The sequence below is a fragment of the Bos indicus genome, chromosome 2, assembly GCF_029378745.1.
Source record: "Bos indicus isolate NIAB-ARS_2022 breed Sahiwal x Tharparkar chromosome 2, NIAB-ARS_B.indTharparkar_mat_pri_1.0, whole genome shotgun sequence".
NCBI lineage: Eukaryota > Metazoa > Chordata > Mammalia > Artiodactyla > Bovidae > Bos > Bos indicus.
Genome location: NC_091761.1, coordinates 13,551,967 through 13,574,477, shown reverse-complemented (window position 1 = coordinate 13,574,477; position 22,511 = coordinate 13,551,967). Strand labels below are relative to the sequence as shown.

General features: G+C 34.9%; 1 protein-coding gene across 4 annotated transcripts in view; it reads right to left on the bottom strand.

Moving 5' to 3' along the window:
* Positions 1-22,511, bottom strand: part of NCKAP1 (NCK associated protein 1) — a 105,750-nt gene that overhangs the window by 45,790 nt on the left and 37,449 nt on the right. For 2 of the 4 annotated variants that reach the window (XM_070802611.1, XM_070802620.1), the window contains 13 exons: positions 22,157-22,243; positions 21,943-21,999; positions 21,084-21,226; positions 20,911-21,001; positions 18,173-18,310; positions 17,104-17,152; positions 12,214-12,370; positions 9,541-9,597; positions 6,810-6,906; positions 6,628-6,734; positions 5,771-5,903; positions 1,867-1,948; positions 165-223 (listed from right to left, as the gene is read on the bottom strand). In XM_070802611.1, the coding sequence (XP_070658712.1) occupies positions 165-223; positions 1,867-1,948; positions 5,771-5,903; positions 6,628-6,734; positions 6,810-6,906; positions 9,541-9,597; positions 12,214-12,370; positions 17,104-17,152; positions 18,173-18,310; positions 20,911-21,001; positions 21,084-21,226; positions 21,943-21,999; positions 22,157-22,243 (1,257 nt within the window). Of the gene's footprint in view, positions 1-164; positions 224-1,866; positions 1,949-5,770; positions 5,904-6,627; positions 6,735-6,809; positions 6,907-9,540; positions 9,598-12,213; positions 12,371-17,103; positions 17,153-18,172; positions 18,311-20,910; positions 21,002-21,083; positions 21,227-21,942; positions 22,000-22,156; positions 22,250-22,511 lie in introns of all 4 variants that reach the window. The other 2 variants (XM_070802606.1, XM_070802616.1) reach the window with 1 other exon arrangement.

The following is a 22,511-nucleotide window of genomic DNA, read 5'->3' as shown; positions in this document are numbered from 1 at the left end:
AAAAAAAGGTTTTTCCTTGACGTAAAGACTATGTTAGTTATAACAATACAAAAGAAGTCTTTTCAATAGGTATACAAGGAATATTTTTTCATATTAAGTTATGCTCTCATGTTAACTGAGGTATTCAATAACAGAACGACAATGAAAATTAATGTTATTCTTACCTGTAATCGAAACCAATCTAATCTCATTCCTCTGAAATCAAATACTTCCCCATCTTCAACTACAGTAACAGAAAAAAGATTACAAAGCTAATTAATATTTTCCAATAACTTAAATCACACTTTAAAATTTAAGGGCTAGGACAATTCCACTTCTGGATGTATATACAAAAGAATACACCCATGTTCTTGTGTACACCAATGTTTACAGCAGCATTATTCACAACAGCCAAAAAGTAGAAGTAACTAAAAAGTCCATAAACAGTGGATAAACAAAATATCATATATACATACAATGGTATATTATTCAGCCTGAAAAAGGGAGCAAATATTGTAGCATGGATGTCATGTCATGGATGACATGTTGAGGGAATGCTAAGTGAAATAAGGTAGTGATAGAAAGACAAATATTGTACAATTCACTTATGTGAAGTATCTAGAATAGTCGAACTCATAGAAACAAAGTAGAATAGTGGTTCCAGGGGCTGGGTGAAAGGAAAACGGGGAGTTGTTACTCTATAGCTACATTTTCAATTTCGCGGGATGAGAAGTTCTGAATATTTATTGCACAACTATGTCAATACACTTAACTCTACTGAACTGTACACTTTTAAGTACTTAAACGTAGTTAGAAATGGTAATGTGGTAAATTCTATTTTACGACAATTTAAAAATGATAGCTAAGAGTGAAATAATTCTCATATCCTATAAAGGTGATGAGGCAGCTGTGCTAAGAGAAGGGTAGTGTACAGATTTCTCTCTAAACCCCGTGATTCTCATTTTGCTTACATGTCAACTCAAAAGTACCTAAAACAGAGCATGAGGAATCCTGTGAATAGAAACTTTGGAAAGCATGCTGAAGTCCCACAAAGTAACTTTATTTTAACCAAATATCATCAGGCACGTTTATAGCAGATTCATTATATAAGTATGTTTAACTTAATTTATCAATTTATAAGTTTATCAAGTTATCAATTTATCAAGTTATAAGTTTATCAATATTAAGTTTGATAAAACAAATTTATTACTCAGAAATTTTGAAGGTTTCTGATAGTTTTTATTTAAAGAATGTAAAACTAAAATATCCAGTCTACTGGAATGGAGGAGTATTCAACTAATGGAAAGGCAGTCTATGATATGACACCAACTTTTGAGATTGACAGATCTGAACTTAAGTTCCTATTCTAGAACTTAGTATCTGTTAAAAAGGGTGGGCAAACCATGTTGAATTAAGGTTAACCTTAAGCCTTAAGGCTTAAGTTTCCAAATGTGTTAAAAGTAATTAACAACTTTTTAACATTGATGAAGATTGAATAAGATAATATATATAAAGTGCTTGCCCAGATTAATCATTTCATTGATTACTGTCATAGGTAATGCCTGGACCGTAATATAAACTTTATTATGATATAGGGTGCTCATTTTTCTTTTTTATAATTACAAAATACCTTTTGCCTCAAAAATACCATTTTGCCTCCAGCTGAATATGAAGAAATGTCAAGCTATACTTCTTGTAAATATCACCACACATCCATCTTCGAAACCTTTGCTTCAGAGCAAAGTTAAAACAAAAGAGAAGAGATTAAATATGCTCCAAAGTAGGATAAGTAATACTATAAAAACTAACTGCTAAGTCCTCTCCTCGTTAACAGAATTTGAAAACCTAATGGCAAGAAAATACATTTCAATTTAAAAGACTTATTACCTTGTTTTACACTTAGAGAAGTCATAGTGTTAACAAAAGAGGACATGATGATTGATTCATCTTCAGGGCAAACAGAAAGATTCTGGAAAAAAAAAAGTGATAAAAATAATGATTAAAAACATCTAGTTGGGAAAAAATTCACAGGTCCATCAACTAGTAGGTGGATAAACTGATACATCCATAGTTAGAATTTTTTTAAGCAATAAATAAAACTGGAATGTTTATACATACAGTAACATGGATGAACTCAAAAACATGCTAACTAAAACAAATGAAAAACAAGGATGATTTCATTCACATGAAAAAAAAATTTTTTTTCAAGGCAAAAGTGACAAAAAAGCAGACAACGGGTTGTTGAGGATCTAGAGAGGGAATCAACTGCAAACGTGCACAAGAAAATTTTTAAATGTTGGAAATGTTCTTTATCTTGACTGGTGGTGGTGACATGAATGTATACAGCTGTCCAAATTAAAACAGTACACTTAGAACAAGTGATTTTCATCATGTATAAATTTTACCTCAACAAAAGTAGCACCAAAAAAAGCCCTCTGAAAATTGCTTAAAAAGTGAGTATTTAATAAACTATATCTGAAGTAGATGCTAAATGATAAACTTTTTAAAAAAGTATATGCTTATTAGCTCACAAAAACCATAGTTTTCACAACATTAAGACCTGTACAACCATGTAAATGCACACAGAGTTCTATACTGTACAATTAAAAATAGTTAAAATGACAACTTTAATGTTACATACATCTTTACCACAATTTTAAAATTTAAATTTAAGTTACCATTTTAGCCAATATTACAATGAACTATTTTCACAAGTTATCTTAGTTTTAAATTTAAATCCTAGCAAATGGTTAAAAAACTATGCATGTAAATACTGTACTTGCGGGTGGTAAAAAGCTCAGGCATTTAACACATTTAAACAGTGTTATTTGAATGTGTTATTACACATGTACTCATGAACGGTGCGATACTGATCAAGTCACATAGGGTCTTTTTTCTTCACTATACCTACCCTCAGAGCTGGTAATATACTATGGATAAATGTCCATTATTAATACTAGTATCAGTATTGCTGTTGCTACTATTACTGTATCAGAAAAATAAGAAATTAATTTTCTCAGTTCAGTTCACTCAGTCTTGTCCGACTCTTTGCGACCCCATGAATCACAGCACGCCAGGCCTCCCTGTCCATCACCAACTCCCAGAGTTCACTCAGACTCATGTCCATCGAGGTGGTGATCCCATCCAGCCATCTCATCCTCTGTCGTCTCCTTCTCCTCCTGACCCCAATCCCTGCCAGCATCAGGGTCTTTTCCAATGAGTCAACTCTTCGCATGAGGTGGCCAAAGTATTGGAGTTTCAGATTTAGCATCAGTCCTTCCAATGAACACCCAGGACTGATCTCCTTTACAATGAACTGGTTGGACCTCCTTGCAGTCCAAGAGACTCTCAAGAGTGTTCTCCAACACCACAGTTCAAAACCATCAATTCTTCGGCGCTCAGCTTTCTTCACAGTCCAACTCTCACATCCATACATGACCACTGGAAAAACCATAGCCTTGACTAGACGGACCTTTGTTGGCAAAGTAATATCTCTGCTTTTTAATATAACTAGGTTGGTCATAACTTTCCTTCCAAGGAGTAAGCATCTTTTAATTTCATGGCTGCAATCACCATCTGCAGTGATTTCGGAGCCCAGAAAAATAAAGTCTGATGCTGTTTCCACTGTTTCCCCATCTATTTCCCATGAAGTGATGGGACCAGATGCCATGATCTTAGTTTTCTGAATGTTGAGCTTTAAGCCAACTTTTTCACTCTCTACTTTCACTTTCATCAAGAGGCTTTTTTTTTCAGTTCCTCTTCACTTTCTGCCATAAGGGTGGTGTCATCTGCATAGCTGAGGTTATTGATATTTCTCCTGGCAATCTTGATTCCAGCTTGTGCTTCTTCCAGTCCAGCATTTCTCATGATGTACTCTGCATATAAGTTAAATAAGTAGGGTGACAATATACAGCCTTGACGTACTCCTTTTCCTATTTGGAACCAGTCTGTTGTTCCACATCCAGTTCGAACTGTTGCTTTCTGACCTGCATACAGGTTTCTCAAGAGGCAGGTCAGGTGGTCTGGTATTCCCATCTCTTTCAGAATTTTCCACAGTTTATTCTGATCCACACAGTCAAAGGCTTTGGCATAGTCAATAAAGCAGAAATAGATGTTTTTCTGGAACTCTCTTGCTTTTTCCATGACCCAGCAGATATTGGCATCTCTGGTTCCTCTGCCTTTTCTAAAATTTTCTAAAATTTTCTCAGTATTGCTAAAATAATATAAGACACAAAAAGACATGGAGTAGCTTAAAATTTTTAATACTTTAACACAATCTATAAAATTAATAAATATCCAGTTAGTCATAGCAAACTTCAAATGCCACAAAGCCAGGAGTTGACTTACTTTTTAGACTGTGACAGCACAGTAGCCTTTGATTTATCTAGTATGTATGCTATGCTAAGTCACTTCAGTTGTGTCTGACTCTGTGCGACTCCATGGACAGCAGCCCACCAGGCTTCCCCGTCCCCAGGGTTCTCCAGGCAAGAACACTGGAGTGGGTTGCCATTTCCTTCTCCAATGCATGAAAGTGAAAAGTGAAAGTGAAGTCGCTCAGTCGTGTCCGACTCTTAGCAACCCCATGGACTGCAGCCTACCAGGCTCCTCCGTCCATGGGATTTTCCAAGCAAGAGTACTGGAGTGGGGTGCCATTGCCTTAATAACAATTTTTAAAAAATTAAAAACTGCATTGCTGTCCACCTGAAACTACCACATGTTAACTGGCTATACTGTGATATAAAATAAAAAGTTTTTTAAAAACAACTGCAGCAAAGCAGTAACACTTTGCTTTGGATAAAAGCAGCTTTTCTATTCCTTCTTTTAACAGACATTCTAGAAAGGAAGCGTATGAGCTCCATCTAGTGGATAAAAGAAGAAATAAACTAGGATAGTAAACTGTAAGCTGTTTATAACTGAGGGTAAACAATTACATGAACAGTTTTCTTCCTATTTGCATTTTTAGGTAGGTTTGAAAGAAAATGAGGATTTCAAAGTATGGTTATTTCTGGGGAAAATCAATAGTTTTAGATTCAGTTCACTCATTCAGTTGTTTCTGACACTTTGCGACCCCATGGACTGCAGCACGCCAGGCGTTCCTGTCCATCACCAACTCATGGAGCTTACTCAAATTCATGTCCATTGAGTCGGTGATGCCACCCAACCATCTCATCCTCTGTCGTCCCCTTCTCCTCCTGCCTTCAATTTTTCCCAGCATCAGGGTCTTTTCCAATGAGTCAGTTCTTCGCATCAGGTGGCCAAAGGATTGGAGTTTCAGCTTCAGCATTAGTCCTTCCAATGAATATCAGGACTGATTTCCTTTAGGATGGACTGGTTTGATCTCCTTGCTGTCCAAGGGACTCTCAAGAGTCTTTTGCTCTTTTGCTGTCTCTGACTTTTCATGTGGCCCCCAGTAATTTCTCATCCACACTAAGCCATGGTGATTTTCCTAAATATTAAATCTGATTTATGACTAACCTTCTCTTTTGAAGATCCTCTATAATTTGGTTACTGTACACCTCCACCCACCAAGGTAAAGAATTATTCCCTGCATGTGTTCACTTTAAGCTTTATACACCCTTAAGCATAATGCCCATCACACTGGAATACAACTAAATGTTTTCTTTGCTCTAGATAATGATCCCCTTGGCAAAATATGACCGTGACTTATTTACAGTTGTGACTTCACCATGAGACACAAGATTACTTTTGTAAATGTTTACTGAGCAAATAAATCAATTATTGGAAAGGAGGGAAATAAGAAACAAAAGGGAGAATGCTTTCAGTTTTTTACCTGCACAAGCTCATTGAGGACAACAGCATCAAAGCCAGAAAGGTACTGCACGTAATATCTCTGCATTACAGGTCCGTATTTCCTTACATGTGCTCTAAGCTCTTCCATATAAAATATTAATTCAGCAATGTGCCTTTTTTATTTAAGAAAAAACATTTCAAAAATTAAATTCACTTACTATCAAGGAAAATATGAATTGCCTTTGATATTGCTACATCAAGTTTTTTCCTTATAAAAAGCATTGTTAAATATTTAGTGTCAACTACTTTCTTTTTTATATTATCTCATATACAAAAAGAAACTATGGAAAGCAAAAAAGCAAGAATAAAAAACTGATAAAGGAAAATACAAAATAAAAATAAAATTAAGACATTTCATAAATGTATCATTAAAAAGTCATAAATAAAAGAAGGTTAGAGTATTAGGAAAAAGTAAGATTTTTGTGTATGCTATTATTTCTCTGATTCATTTAACTTCTGTTGAGGGACTGTGGACTAAAATAAGAAAAAATATATTACAAATGACACAGCTGTAACTCCGTTAGGATTATTATTCAAATTTTTGTGTAATAAATAATTCTGAAACATGAATCCTATAGGAAATACTATAGCACAAAAACACACCTCTGCAACAACCTAGAGTTCTAGTGATAAAACATTTCAGCTTTAATTCAAAGCTAAAGTTGACTTTGCATTCTAATTCATATCACCTAACAATGTATTTTAAATATTCCCTCCATTATGACAAACATGAAAAGCCTTCAAGTTTTTCAAAATAATTTTACTTTAGTCCCTAAAATTCCATAGCCCATAAAGCAAATATACAAAACATATATTTTTTTAATGTTGCTAACTTACTTATCTATAAAGTCATCTGCACTCTTCTTTGGCATGTTATCTGCATGACGAAGTAGCCAGATAATTTCATCACGGGCAAAGGATAATGCCATAAAAACAAAAAGTGCCTGATAAGAAAAAAAAATTTTTTAATTTTAATGTGGCACATTTGTTGTAGCCGAAACAAGAATTAAATCAATTACCTTAGGACCCAGCAAGCCAGGCTGATCAGAGAGGACAGTAGCCAATTCTTTCAGTGCAGACCTTAAAAACTTGCGTCTTTCTCTGTGCATTGAACCACTATAGGAAAAAGACAACCACCATTAGAGTTTATCTGTTTCTACTAAACTTATTACTGGCAATTAATTAACATCATTTCAGAGTCAACTTCCAAACTTTTCTTAGGAAACAGAAACCCTTAAAAATATCTTCTATGTGTTTGTCATTAAATGACTCTTCAATCTCGTCTTTATCCTTGCCTTTCTTGTGCTGCTATGGTAACTTTTTTCACTTCTACCTCTTAATTAAGATCCTATCAAACTTCAAGACCAACCCTTCAAAAAGTATTTCCCAATATAGAGATGTCTAATCCTGAAGAATTTCTGCCAGTTAAGTACCATATAGCCTAGAACTCTATAAAATGGACTGTGAAATCCTTAAAAATAAGCACTTTTTTTATTGTATACATTTTTGTCACTCCCATGTAGAATCAATAAATATACCTTAATAAATAAGTGATTATCTATATCCTCCTTTATTAAGTATATTGCTATTAAATATATCATTGTTTAGTCACTTAGGCATGTCTGACTCCTTTTGCAACCCTATGGACTTAAAACTGACTAAATCAAAGCTATATTCATTAAGGTACTGGGATGAAATCTATTTGGTGCTATTGTTCAAAAAGAAAGATGAGGAAAGGATAATCATAAATATTCATGTAATGGGTATCTTAAAAATAAAATACAAATTAGAAAAAATTTATTCTCACAAATTAACAACAACAAAAAAAATCAAAGAATATTCCAAATATTCCAACTCCTCATACTGTTCAAAATATAAATCATTCCAAAAAAGTTTTAAACTTTAGATAGTTGCAAAAAAATGACACCCCACAAACAGATGGGGAAAAAATGGAAACAGTGACAGACTTTATTTTCTTGGGCTCCAAAATCACTGCAGTTTGTGAATGAAGCCATGGAATTAAAAGACGCTTGCTCCTTCCAAGAAAAGCTATGACCACCCTAGACAGCATATTATAAAAGCACAGCCATCACTTTGCCAACAAATGTCCGTATAGTCAAACGTAGTCAAACGTATGGCTTTTTCAGGAATCACGTTCGGATATGAGAGTTGGACCATAAAGAAGGCAAAGTGCCGAAGTATCGATGCTTTCAAACTGTGGTGCTGGAGAAGACTCTTGAGAACCCCTTGGACTACAAGGAGATCCAACCAGTCCATCCTAAAGGAAATCAACCCTGAACAGTCATTGGAAGGACTGATGCTGAAGCTCCTATAGTACTTTGACCACTGGATGCTAAGAGCCGACTCAGTGGAAAAGACCCTGGTGTTGGCAAAGATTGAGGGCAGGAGCAGAAGAGAGTGACAGAGGATGAGATGGTTGGAAGTCATCATCAACTCAATGGACATGAGTCTGAGCCAACTCCAGGAGATAGTGAAGGACAGGGAAGCCTGGCTGTGCTGCAGTCCACGGGGTAAAAAAAGAGTTGGACACGACCGAGAGACTGAACAACACATCTATTATATGCCAAAATTCTAAGGAAAAGAAATATGCAACACGAGAAATTTAACTCTGACACCACAGATTAATTTTGAAGACACACTAAAATCCAACCTTTACCTATGTGACCTTAGGTTCTAGTTCTCTTAAGCTCCAGACTCTCATCAAGAAACAGGGATGAGGACACCTGACTCAAGATGTATCTTTCATGATATCTAACATACAGTACTTTCACAATGTTAGCATAATTCTAACGACAAGCTTTCTACTTACTGAAAATAATAAGCTCATCTGGTGTAGTATCTAAATAGTAAGTGGGTAATGTTTTGATTATTTTACTATACAGGGTTGCTGCAAGGAGTATTACCATCAAGAGAAGATAGAAACACTATGTTAATGAATGATAAGAATTACTACTATATAAGCACTTTATTTGGGTGAAAAACATGCATGAGGAAATAATAAACTATCAGTTCAGTTCAGTTAGCAATAAATAAAGATGATTTAAATTCCTAATATCTATGTTATAGCCTAAGCCTAAATTCTAAAATTTCTTGTAGTTTTATATTTTCACCTATGACTGTGGTGTTATCTTTTCTCTGCCTTGTAGAAATACTGATGGATCAGACAGTGTTATCTCTACTGTACCTAGACTTACTAAAGAAGATATTCTATACAAGTATACCATGTAACAATTAAATAAATTACCAAATTATTTCTTGAGAAAATTGAAAAGTTGTTCAAACATTCTAAATACACTAATATCTAGTTTAAGTTATCTACATTTTCTAATAAAATATATTTACTAATATTTGGGAAAGGTATGGGATTACATACTTTGAAAAATAAACACCATTGGGGGGAGTGCACATGAAGTAGTACAAAAATCATCATAACTTGCCAAGTATTGGTACCAGAGCATAGGAGCAATAAGAGAAGGAATGACACCAAAATAAATCCCTCTGTATGGTATTCCTTAAGAGCATGTTAACACTTAAAAAATATTAAAAATCTGTCCATACTAATACCAAGATGACTATATACAGTTATAAACATGTTTCTCATTGATTGAAAGTCCTCTACTTCTACTGCCACATCTCACACACCATTAATCTGCACTCACTTCAGCAAAATAATGCTTTAAGAAAGGAATTCTTGATCAAAAGTTTCACAGATAAGTTAAAACCACTTACGCATGTGACACAGCTGCCTCTTTGCATTCTCTTATGTCATTAATACGCTTATTATACCTATGAGCCAAAAAAAAAAAAAAATTGGAAGTTTTGGTCAGTAACAGTAAAAACAAGTTAGTCAAATACTAGTCAACTAAAAATGTCTTATTATCAACAAGAAAAACTGGCTCTCAAACTGGAAATACATGGAAGAAGTCTACCCACATCATTTTGAGCACCTTAAGTACCCCATTGGCTCTTCCTAAAATAATACATCTTGTATTACATTAAAATTCAGTAATAAAATTAAATTCACAAAGCAGACTTTTATTTTCTTAAATCTCCAATAGGGACACTAAATTATACTTCTAAAATAATGAACAGTGATTTCCAAAAACTGCAAGTGCTGAAAAAGCTATTACTTCTGGCTTTTTACGCTACCTCATAAGCATAAAAAAATTTCTCAAGGCACATATACTAGGAACAGAAATTTTGTGGTGGTCCAGAAAACTGGAGCAGGGAAGCATTTGATTACTTTAAATTATTTTAAGGGATAGACCTACAGATGATTATTACTCACCATTTTTTTTAAAAAGCACATTTTTTTCAAATTAAAAAAACATTTAAAATAGAAGACACTGAATACAAGCATCAAATAGTCTAAAGGTGCCATCTATAAAATAAACTCTAATAAATATATGCTAATTTCCTGGCTACTAAATACATAAAAATTCAAAATTCCTAAAATGTTAAAGAAAAATTATCTTCCTAACCACTTATACCAAGAACTTCAATTTCTAAATTAAGTATGCTAAGATTTGTGTATTCTTTAAGCAAATGCCGTAATTCTGTAACCACTGACCTGTATAAATTATGAGTTTTCATACTTATGGTCTGACTTGTTAATTACTATAATCCACATTTTAAATTGGATCACTCATTCACGATTTAAAAAAAAATTAAAACTTTTCAACTTTAAATACAGAAATTCTTAAATGGTAAATTTAACACAGAAAAAGCACAGCAAAGGAATTTCAAGAGGTCCAGTGGTTAGTACTTGGTGCTTTCACTGTGGTGGGTCTCAGTTCAATCCCCGGTCTAGGAACTAAGATCCCACAAGTCATGTGGAGTGGCCAGGAAAAAAAAAAAAAAAAAAGGTATAATGAAAAGACAATTGGTTTCATGAAGCCATTAAACTTATCTGTACCATATATACCTTAGGCTCACTCAATATTCAGAAACTCTCTGGTTCTAAGTGTTTACATATATTTAAATATAATTCCCCAGAGAGGATGTCAATATGCTAAGACATAAGTTTCAGGATTTTTGTTCTGAATCACTTTGAAAATGACAAAGCTCACAACTAGGATATTTCCAGGTACTCCACCATCTAAAATAAAAAGTAAACTGAGAGCTGAAAAATACAGAGGGTACCGTTTCTCACACTATGGCTGAGAGCCTACCTGCATGAGAATGTCAGAATCCCTTATGGCGACAGAAATCAAAACAGAGACCACCTGTGTAGGCTAGGGGAAAATGGACCAGGGGCAGCAGTACTGACCAGAAAGAGGCACAGGAGAATTTTCTGGGGACAATGGAAATATTCTGTATCTTGATCTAAGGGGTCACCAGCAGTATTCGTACACAAAATTATTGAGTTGTTCATTTAAAATTTATGCATTTTTCTGTCTGTAAATTTACCTCAATAAACTACTGGGGGGAGGCGGTGGGAGAAAAGGGCAGATTTCTTTACCTCTCCAAAATATAGATACAGGGGATTTAGGAGGTTAGGGGTGATGCCCAGGAACCTGGATTTTAATTCACATCCCAGGGTACTTCATATGCATACTAAAATCTGAGATGGTATACTGGCTTACACTGTCAGTACTAGACATATCTTTACATTTTAATAACTAATAGATTTTTTAAAATCTGAATTTCATTTAGGACATTATTGAATCGGATATGAAATAAATGTAGGGGAATTTCACTTCCATGAAGCTGACAAACCCAACCCAATTATTCAATATTTTTAGGTCCAATAGATCCCAAGATATTTTAGATACTCCTAATTTCAAAAGATTTTATAAAGGCTACCAAGTGTGAGTTCAACTTGTTTTTATATACTGGCTACAGAACCAAAAGTGGAAAAAAAAGCAAGCATTAAAAATTCCAAGGGAACAAATTTAAGAATTATTTGTGTTACAAGGAATGAGTATAAATGAGTCAGTTGGAATACTTCCTCATTATAAGGAAACATGATTTCCTTTTTGCAGTGGTCTGACTTCTGCAATGGCTATAAATAATTAATGAAGTATTTTTGATTGATTCATACACTTTTTTAAATGCACTGCATTCTAAAATACATTTCTAAAAACTTCATAATTCCTAAAATGTACATTGTGCTTTCAGTCATATTTATGTCTAAAACCATATAATGATACACAAAAGAGATCATATCTTCTTTCTCCTAGAATACAAATTTTGAAACAGCAGAAACACCAGATACTTCAGTCTGTGAAGTAACCTGTAAAAAACATCAGGATCATTGTTAAAAAATACTTGGTTTGACTGACAAGTTGGTACAGATTGTATTTTCTCACATAATGTGAGTCTTCTCTACCCTAGAACATCAACACATATTCCACTCACTACTTTTCTCCAAAAAAGACAAAATAATTGAAAATGACATACCCTCGAATGTTTACAAATAAGTCTTCTGCAGCTTTATGAATGTGGAAAACTTCATCTCGAAAAAGAGAGAGGCAAGAGCTACTTTGAAGAGCTAGCTTCCAAAGGTTCAGTGCTGTTGCATCAGTATTTAGGATCCCATGGCACAAAATAAAGCCAACTTGAAACAAAAGGAAAAGAAATAGAAAATAAAAAGTTTTCCTAAGTTAGGTTATTTGAGTTTACAGGGTAGCTTTTTAAAAATAAGAAACATAAATACAGTCACTTAAACTGAGGCTTTTAAGTGACAGGTAATAATACATATACATACAAGATGGCAACAATATTTCTCTTTTTCAATAATTTTCTGTACTTTGTGGCACCCCACTCCAGTACTCTTGCCTGGAAAATCCCATGGACGAAGGAGCCTGGTGCGCTGCAGTCCATGGGGTCGCTAGGAGTCGGACACGACTGAGCGACTTCATTTTCACTTTTCACTTTCATGCATTGGAGAAGGAAATGGCAACCCACTCCAGTGTTCTTGTCTGGAGAATCCCAGGGACGGGGGAGCCTGGTGGGCTGCCGTCTACGGGGTCCCACAGAGTCGGACACGACTGTAGTGACTTAGTAGTAGTAGTACTTTGCAAAACCAGTGCTTTTAACTGACTTTAACAAATGAGTAAAAGGTATTTTAAGCTAGAGATCAGAAGCTACCAATTTACATATATACAATTATCCTTACAGTTGTTACAGTAACTGAAAAAAAAAGCTACTCTTCTAAGTCATTACAGGAAATGAAATAGCATGTCACAATTTCACAGCAAATTATAGTTTGTACTAATTTAGTCTTCTGACATATATTATCTGATAAGATTACCACATAGAGTGGAAAGACCAGTGGTATCCTTCTTTTACAACTGAAGAAATGAGGGTCAGTGACTTGCCTACAGTCACACTAATAAAGTACTAGAACCAGACTTTTCCTCAAGTAGTTACCCTTAAAGGCCAATATTCTTTCAGTATGTTCCATGGCTCTCTATTCTATAAATTTAAGTACCTTACCTTCGGTCATCTGATTTAGAAATTCTTCAAAAATGTGTAATCCTGTATGTTTACTGAGGTCTTCCCTGACCCTCTATTAGAGGCCATAAAACCTCATCTTTCATTCCTAGAAAGTGAAAGTCGCTCAGTCCTGTCCGACTCTTTGTAACCCCATGGACTGTCCATGGAATTCTCCAGGCCAGAATACCAGAGTGGGTAGATTCTACCCACTAGAGTGAGTAGAAGATTCCCTTCTCCAGGGGATCTTCCCAACCCAGGGAGCAAACCCACGTCTCCTGCATTGCAGGCAGATTCTTCACCAGCTTAGCCACAAAAGAAGCCCAAGAATACTGGAGTGGGTAGCCTATCCCTTCTCCAGCGGATCTTCCTGACCCAGAAATTGAACCGGGGTCTCCTGCCTTGCAGGCAGATTCTTTACCAACTGAGCTATGAGGAAAGCCATAAAACCTCATCTTTCATTCCTAGAACATGTACTCAATGCTTATTATAAACTAGGTATCATGCTGGGCCAGTTAAAAACAATTCTATTTTCTGTAAGATTTCCCTCTGATTCTCAACAGTCATTTCAATCTTTAAACTTCTCAATCACTAACATTTAACTTGCCCTGCATCTTTTATTCTTAAATATTCCTTTCAAAGGGCCACTACACAGGCAAACTAACTCTTTAGGTAGGCATATATTGTAGGATTATACATACAGAAGTACATTTATTAATAACTTCCTTAAAAATCCCTGAAATATATTAAGATGTTTTTTATACTTAGGGTCCCTAAATGCAAATCTAATTATTTGATCTGGTACATAACCAAAGAAACAAAACACCTTTATGGAAATTTTTACAATCCTCAAGAGAAGTTCTGTGAAAATTTTTGCCTCATGCACTGATACATGATACTCTAATCCCTTTACTAAAATGAGATTTCACTTAGTGTCTTGTACCTCAATTTATACTTAGACTCATAACACTTCTTCTGTTGATAATAAAAGTTTCTCTGAGAATATTATCAGTGTCATTATGGGTCATTGTAAACTTTACTTACATAAGACATGGGTTATATTATAAAGTATATTCATTTATTATAAGGTCAATAAAAGGTAAATTAAAATAGCCCAAGATTAGGAAGATAGTCTATTAACTAAACCACACATTAACCTCCTTTCCCCACTAAGTTCTTGGCAAAAGGACGGAAAAAAAAAATTTTTTTTCAGTCATAAAAATGTAGGAAATAAGACAAAATCAATACTAAACAAGAAAGTTGGAGAAAATCTTTGAAGAGAGAAAGACTGTACTATCAATTTAAAAAGAGATCTTCCATAAGGAGTCATCTGGGTACAGTCAATAAAGTAAGAACAAATCCTGAAAAGAGTACCAGGATAAGTTACTGTATAAAGTTACTGTGTTAGTCACTCAGTCATGTCTGACTGTTTATGATCCCATGAACTCCAGCCCGCAAGACTCCTCTGTCCATGGAATTCTCCAGGCAAGAACACTGGAATGAGTAGCCATTCCCTTGTTCAGGGCATCTTCCTAACCCAGGAATCGAACCCAGGTTTCCTGCACTGTAGGCAGATTTTTTACTGTCTGAGCCACCAGGGAAGCCCCAAGTTACTGTGAAATCGCATTCAAAGGAGCTGGATCCTCAACATTCCAGACCCTCAACATCCCTCATGCTACGTGCTAAGTCACTTTAGTAGTGTTTGACTCTGTGACTCTGAGGACTGTAGCCCGCCAGGCTCCTCTGTCCAAGGGATTCTCCAGGCAATAATACTGGAGTGGATTGCCATGCTCTCCAGGGGATTTTCCCAATCCAGGGATTAAACCTCTTATGTCCCCTGCATTAGCAGACAGGTTCTTTACCACTAGCACCACCTGGGAACCCCCAACAACCCTTAGCCCCAGGCTAGAATCTAGACCAGTGATTCTCAAACTTTGGCTTCCTATCAGAATCACTGGGAAGGCTTATTAAATCACAGGTTGCTGGGATCCATTCAGAGTTTTTCATCAGAAGTCCTAGGATGGAACTCAATATTCCGCATATTTAATAAGTTTCAAGGTGATACTACTACTCTTTCAACTAACCTACAGCAAAGCTGTAAAGAAAATAGACTATCTTTTATAGAAAGTTCTAGTGCAGGAATTGGTGTCAAAAACAGAAAAGTAAAAAAAAGTGGGAGGGAGAGAGAAGTGCAAAGTTTGATGTAACTCTATTAAATTCTACTCAAGGCTCAAATAAATGAAAGCAGCAAAACTGAGCAAACTGTCTTGACTTTTGGCAGTTGCAGCTCTCCCGAATTAATTTGCCTTTTCCATGCCCAGGCATCCTCCATTAGGGTATTCTGCCTTCTGACTTCACCTCCCTGCTCATTACACAAAGCCTTGCATTCATTACTCCCATTTAAGTAGTGGGACTGGGCTTCCCTGGTGGTTCTGATGGTAAAGAATCTGCTTGCAGTGCAGGAGACCTGGATTCAATCCCGGGTCGGGAAGATCCCTTGGAGAAGGAATGGCTACCCACTCCAGTATTCTTGCCTGGAGAATTCCATAGACAGAAGAGCCTGATGGGCTACAGTCCATGGGGTTGTAAAGACTCAGACAAGACTAAGCGACTAACACTTTGAACACTTTCAAGGTAGAGACTGGATAGAAATAGTTCTATATAACATCAGAGGTCACTCAAGCCACCTAACTACTAATCACATGGGTTCTTCATCCATATATCCATAAACATAAAACAATCAAGGATCACCATGCTTTTGAGCAAAATTAATACTCCGAAAGCTGTTTTTAAATCCACAAAAGCATAAAAACCTTAACAATCATTACAGAAAAAAATATAAGGATCACAAACCTGATCAATGTAAAAGTTATAATTAATAAAAATGGCTAAGGACAGGCAACGTGTGTTAAATTCTTCCTCTTTCCTACTAGTAACAGCATTACTCAAACCGCCAGTGCATGAGATTAAGTATAGAACTCAGAGTATTTAGAAACTTTCATTTAGAAAAATTTTCACTGATAGCAACTTAGGGGTAGAAACCTAGTAACAATCAAATTGTTAGATTAAATATTTAATTGTTAGATTAACACTTAAATATTGAATCTAATAACTAAAATGTAGGCTTTTATTTCATCTTTGCTTATTATTTTATTTCTGATAATTCCACTAATTCAGTTTCAATGTATTTTATAAAAAAGTACCAGTCCAAAAATCACTAAAAAAGAAAAATTGGTCATTCACCAGTTTTAGAAACAGTATAATAAAAAGTCATCAAATAATACCTAAATGTTAATAAATTAAGAAACAAGAACTATAAGAACTAAAAAGTACAAACTGCTCAAAATTATTCCCCTCTGCAAGTGGACCTGGGGGTGGTAGAAAAAATTATATTATAGCAGTTTTCATTTATACGGTATCTGTGTGTCTATTTCTCTCATAGTTTGTGAACTCTGTAGGCATGCAAACAAGTAATTTTATTTCCCATGCAAACATATGAGATGTCTATTATATGTACTAAAATAATTTAAAAACAAAAACAACTGAATAAATGCAGTACCAAGAAAATGATTAAAAATAAAAATTTACTTTTGATGGCCTTGTTGAGAGGCAATATAATGTAGACCACGAGCCTTGAAGGTCCTCTGTCTTTGTCACTTACTTGTCATGTGGACTAAACTTTAATTCCTCATCTATCAACTAGACCAACCTACTCTAACCAGATCAATATAAGGACTGGATGATGCACACAGAAGGCTTAGCACAGTGCTTGGTATTAAAGCAATCCATGTACTGTTATTTCTCTCTAAAACTTAAATCTGAGGAGCAGTCATAAAACTAACCAATTTTACTTACAGATAATCCATTTTTCCATGGCATCCAAAGAGAGATATTCACAAGGCATCTTAAAAAAGAAAATATAAATTTGTGATTTAACGGAAAAAATTCTGCACTGAGTCACTCCTCCTCTTCCTTCTAAGAAGTCTGACTACTCAATTCTTGGTTCAAATACCACCACAACATAGTTGAAAAACTGGATGCAAGTTTTATAACCTATATTTATACCCGCAGTCCATAAAAGACAATGAAAGCGGTGCCTCTTTCTCAGATGTATAGAACAGTCTTTTGGAAGAGTTTAAGTTTGAATGAAAAACACAGGGTTTCCATCAATTCGAGAAGATCATAGCTACTTGGAGAAGGGAGTGTGTGCCTTGGGGTGCGGGCAGGGGGACTGTAATTAAAGACAAGGGCCAGACAGATACATGGGTAAGTTGGAATAAACATAATTTGGAAGCTTCCAAACCAGAAAAAAAAAAAAGAAAGCTGTGCCTCTTTCAAATTCACACACACTGAAACTTCTCTTTAAAAAACATGGTTGCTAAATTGTTTTCAATTTAGTAAATAACTACTTCCAAATTTCCCAAGTTTACTGCAGAGTTTGCAGTATTTCAAAGGATAAAATTTTATTAAAAAAAAAAAAGTATGTGCCTGGATGCTCACTGTATCACCCAAGTCAGTAATTATGTGTGTTTATTCTCCATATGCATAACATCTCTGTTTATATACACAGAAAAAAGACTGAAAAGAAACTTAACAGAATACAATAGTGACTTTCTCTAGTAAGTCTGTAAGATTTGGGGTGATTTTTGTTTTCTTCTAATTTTCTGAATCTTCCAAATTTTCTACCATAAGAAAACAAAGCAAATTTTTAAGCCTTAAAAGAACTCATACTGCTAACTGTACTCGGCATCAGCATTTAGAAATTAAAAAACTGTGAATAGTACAATGTAAATAATGAGCATTTTACAATAAACTTCACTGACAGGCTAATACTAATTAGAAGAAAAAGTGCAACAGCATTGCTTGATTTAAAAAAAAAAAAATTTTACTCTTTTCATTCAAAAAAGAAAGTACAGAACCATACAGTGTCAGACTGTGCGGGATTAAGCATTGTGCTGGGGGCACTGATGAGACTCAGCAACTGGGCATTTCTCCACTGGTCAGCTGAAAGGTTCCTTCGAGGATACACCATCTGAAGAGAAATTAGTGCATCTGAAAGAGACTAATTAAAACAGAAAAACAGAAAGTTGAAGAATGAGTTGGTTTTTTTACTTTCCATTTAATTTCCAGCTACAAGTGCTGTGTGTTTCTAACTGTACCATCATAAAACAAGAGCCTAATTATAAGTATGCCCCATGTGACACTTGAGGTGGGTTCCAGTTATGCTCTAGATTTTTGTTTTTAATTTCATGAAAGTTACATAGATTCTGCATTCCTCAGCTAAAGCTTAGCTCAGCAAATCACGTTACTTTCTTAAAGGTGAAAATGTAGGGCAATCGTGTGATCTTTACTTTAAAAATGACACAGAGTCTAGCGTCACCCTTTTGTGTATCACTTTCTACTCCAATAGTGCTCACTGCAAGAAAAAGTGGTACTTAAGGTTATATGACTAAGTGTTAACAGAGCTCTACATGTTTCATATTTCTTCAAAGAATGCCTTCTAAAAATGATCCACTGTACTTTATCTCAATAAATTATTTCTATTTGCCATTTAGTCTATTAATGATTTCATCTCATTTGCTTCTTGCTTGCTTTTAACTCTTTTGCTAGTCACTCCTGGTTCCTAAAAATTCTGTACAGAGTGGTCCTTTAATCTGGCTATGCATAAATTGCCAGGAGAGTTTGTTCAGAAAAAGAAAATCCAGGGCTCTGCCTGAGCCAGAACGTCTGGGAGTAAAACCTAGGAACTGTTTTTATCACTGCACCAAGTGATTTTGAATAATTTTTAAAATTAATTTGAACAAATCCTAGTAAATATATGGTGGTCTTTCTTGGGCTTCCCTGGTAGCTCAGTTGGTAAAGAATCCGCCTGCAATGCAGGAGACCTGGGTTCAATTCCTGGGTTGGGAAGATCCCCTGGAGAAGGGATAGGCTACTCACTCCAGTATTCTAGCCTGGAGAATTCCATGGACCAAGGAGCCTGAAAGGCTACAGTCCATGGGGTCGCAAAGAGTCAGACACAACTGAGTGACTTTCTATTAATATCAAAGCCCTGAGATATCATAGAATATTGGAAAAATCAAGATTAGGAAAATACTGATCTAATCCAAATAGACAATTCTCCTCAAGTAATTATTAACAGTCTAGTATGTGCTAATGGCTATGGAGAACTTAGAGATATATGAGGTGAAAGTGAAAGTGTTGCTCAGTTGTGCCTGACGCTTTGTGATCCTGTGGACTGTAGCCCACCAGGCTCCTCGGTCCATGGAATTCTCTTGGCAAGAATAATGGAGAGGGTATCCATTCCCTTCTCCAGGAGATATTCCAGATCCAGGGATTGAACCTGGGTCTGCTGCATTGCATGCAGATTCTTTACCATCTGAGCCACCAGGGAAGCCCTAAATAAAGATATAACAGCCTTTAAAATAAATGTTTATCATTTAACTGGGAAAAGAGCCAAATTTGAAGTGGGTAACTAAAAGCAAAGCTATATCTGATTGGCAGAAAGTTAGAAACAGATCCAGAGAAAAAACAAGAGATGAGTAGCTGAGGTAAAAGCACTAACAAAATCAAAGAGACAGGTGGTGATGATCTGTTTAGCACTTTGAAAAACCCTGACACTTTCATCTACAATGCTGATTTTTACTTCAAAATTGGTATCATCTACTAGACTCTTTCAAGCTAATGGTACAACTAACTCTAAGACATTAAATCTACATAAATTTGTGGGTATAATATAGCTCTGCAGAGAAATTAAACTGGAAATGCATCTTTAGAATTTTCATGGGAGTAAGAAAACTGAAGGAAAATTCTTGCTGCTAACTGTATGTCAAAAAAATAAAGCACAGATTCATATAAAACACTGTATTATTAAAACCTAACTCCCATCATTCAAAGGGAACAATGAACCAAGATGCTAATACCCCAGCCCTCGTTTTGCCACAACTGCTGCCAAATGGCTTACTTCATCACACCACTTCCAGTCCTCAATTTCCTTATCTTTATGAGGATACCTATAAACTTCCTTGACATGCTAAGGAACTAGCCCTCCCTCAGAGAAGCCATTATAATGGCATGACCCTAAACCAAAATTATTTCATTAAAAACTATTTTTTAATATATCATAAAAGACAGACATTTCAAATTATCACAAACTCCTGCAATTTTTTCTCATTACGAGGCTATATTCTAATAACGTAACTAAGATTTATCAAATACTATGTGTGGAAACACTTTGCACAAAATAACTCATTTAGTACTCATAACAGCCATATAGAGTAGGACTACTATTACTGCATTTTTATAGATAAGAAAACTGAGATACAGTGAAGTTGGTTAAGTAATCTGCCCAATAATACACAGTAACTGTCAGAGTTGGGATTAGAACGAAGCAGTCCGATATGAGTCTAGTAGACATTCTCAGGTACTAAACTTCACTAACTCTATATCCTATAGAGAACCAAAATGGATCAATATATTCCAGAGTTTACATTCATGATTCTGGATATAATTAAGGAGTTCTCTGGTTCACAATTAGATAAAACCATACATAACTATAAATCATATCTCATTAAGATTTTCTTTCTTAGAAGCAGTTTATCACTCTATCCACCCTAAAGCTCTCATATGCCTATTGAAGCACCCCTAAAACCCAGCTCTTACCTTGCTATGGGGCACAAATTCTTCCATCATTTTCTTTAAAGGGTTTTCATAATCCACAATCATCTGACCAAGGCGTGGGTATTCTCGGTCACTTAAAACAGACACATAAATATCACTGAATTGTAAGCCATCAAATTGAGAACTTCACACAGATTTCTTTAATGCAGGTATACCTGGCCCCATGGGTCATCTCATGAGCATAGTTGTATAATCCAATGATTGCCTTCCTTTCTTCAATTCGAGACAGCAGTATCATTAGTGTTGTATATGTTATGATCAAATCTAAGTAGTTCTTTGTTAAATCAAAGTTTACAGTCTAAGAGAAAAAAACATTAAATTCAACTTTTTATTTCACAAACTTTTAAGCACACACAAAAGAATCTTCATGGCAGCTACTGGAAGCTAATAATTTTCTGTAGTTATTTATTTTATCCCCATTTCTGAAATTCTACCTAATTCCTTTCACCAAAAACATGTCTAAAATTTGGGAGTTACAGATAATAGTTTTGTGCTTGTAACACAATTTTACAGATGAAAAAGAGTTGGTGATCACCCTATTCAAACTGCTAACAATTTAAAAGAATAGCCAAAACCAGAATAATAAGCATGGAAGCAATTCTCACTAAGTAAGAAAAAAGGAGTATTAAGTTAATGAATAGGTTCACCATTAACTCAGTGATGTTTTTCACTGATTTCTTATATCTAGAAACTGTCTTATTAAGAAAGATTTTATCAAGTATGCCTTTTATGGAGAAAAAATTATTTGTGTAACCTTTTAAAATTGAGCCTATTAAAATAAAATACTAAAATTAACAACTATTTCCCAATATGTACAAGATTTATATTCAATGACAATAAGTAAAAAGAGAGATACAATATAACTCCTTACCTTAAAAAATAAAGCCAAATTCAATGCTGAAATTTTATATACTAATTATATAAATTATCTCTAAAGAAAAGCATTTGATCCCCTTAGTTCTACTACTATAAGCAGAGAGAAGAATTAGAAATTTTTCTGAAAATTATACGTACAATGTCAAAGAAGACTTGGCAAACATCAATAGTATTCAGCAATTCACAAACATGGTCCTGAAAACAAAAGTTTATTTTAATCTTTTACTTATATGACTACTACTAAATTCAGAAAAAACATACTTTATTATCCACAAGTGACAGAACATTTTATACAATTAACAAATATCAATTTATCTCTGAAATATTAAACTGTATGTATTAAAATACATACCTTAAATTCCATAACATCTACAAATGTGAAGTAATATAATGCCAGATTTTTCAGAATCTCTGATTTTTCTTTCTGCAGTTGTGCAAGCTGTTGCTGTGAAAACAAAATTAGAATGCACTGTTTACTGTGAACAAAATTATTACGTTTAATACCAACTATCTTCTTTTATGATTGCTATATGAAAGCACAAGCTTTTAGAAGAATATTTCTAGATGATTAAGGCTCTTTTAAAAAACCAAAATACTTGAAACAGCAACTTCTAAATAGTGGCCAGCAACTGACAGTGTGAGGCTATAAAACAAATCAAAGCGGATTAGTACCAAACTGCACTACTATTAAGAAAAACTGGAAAGTG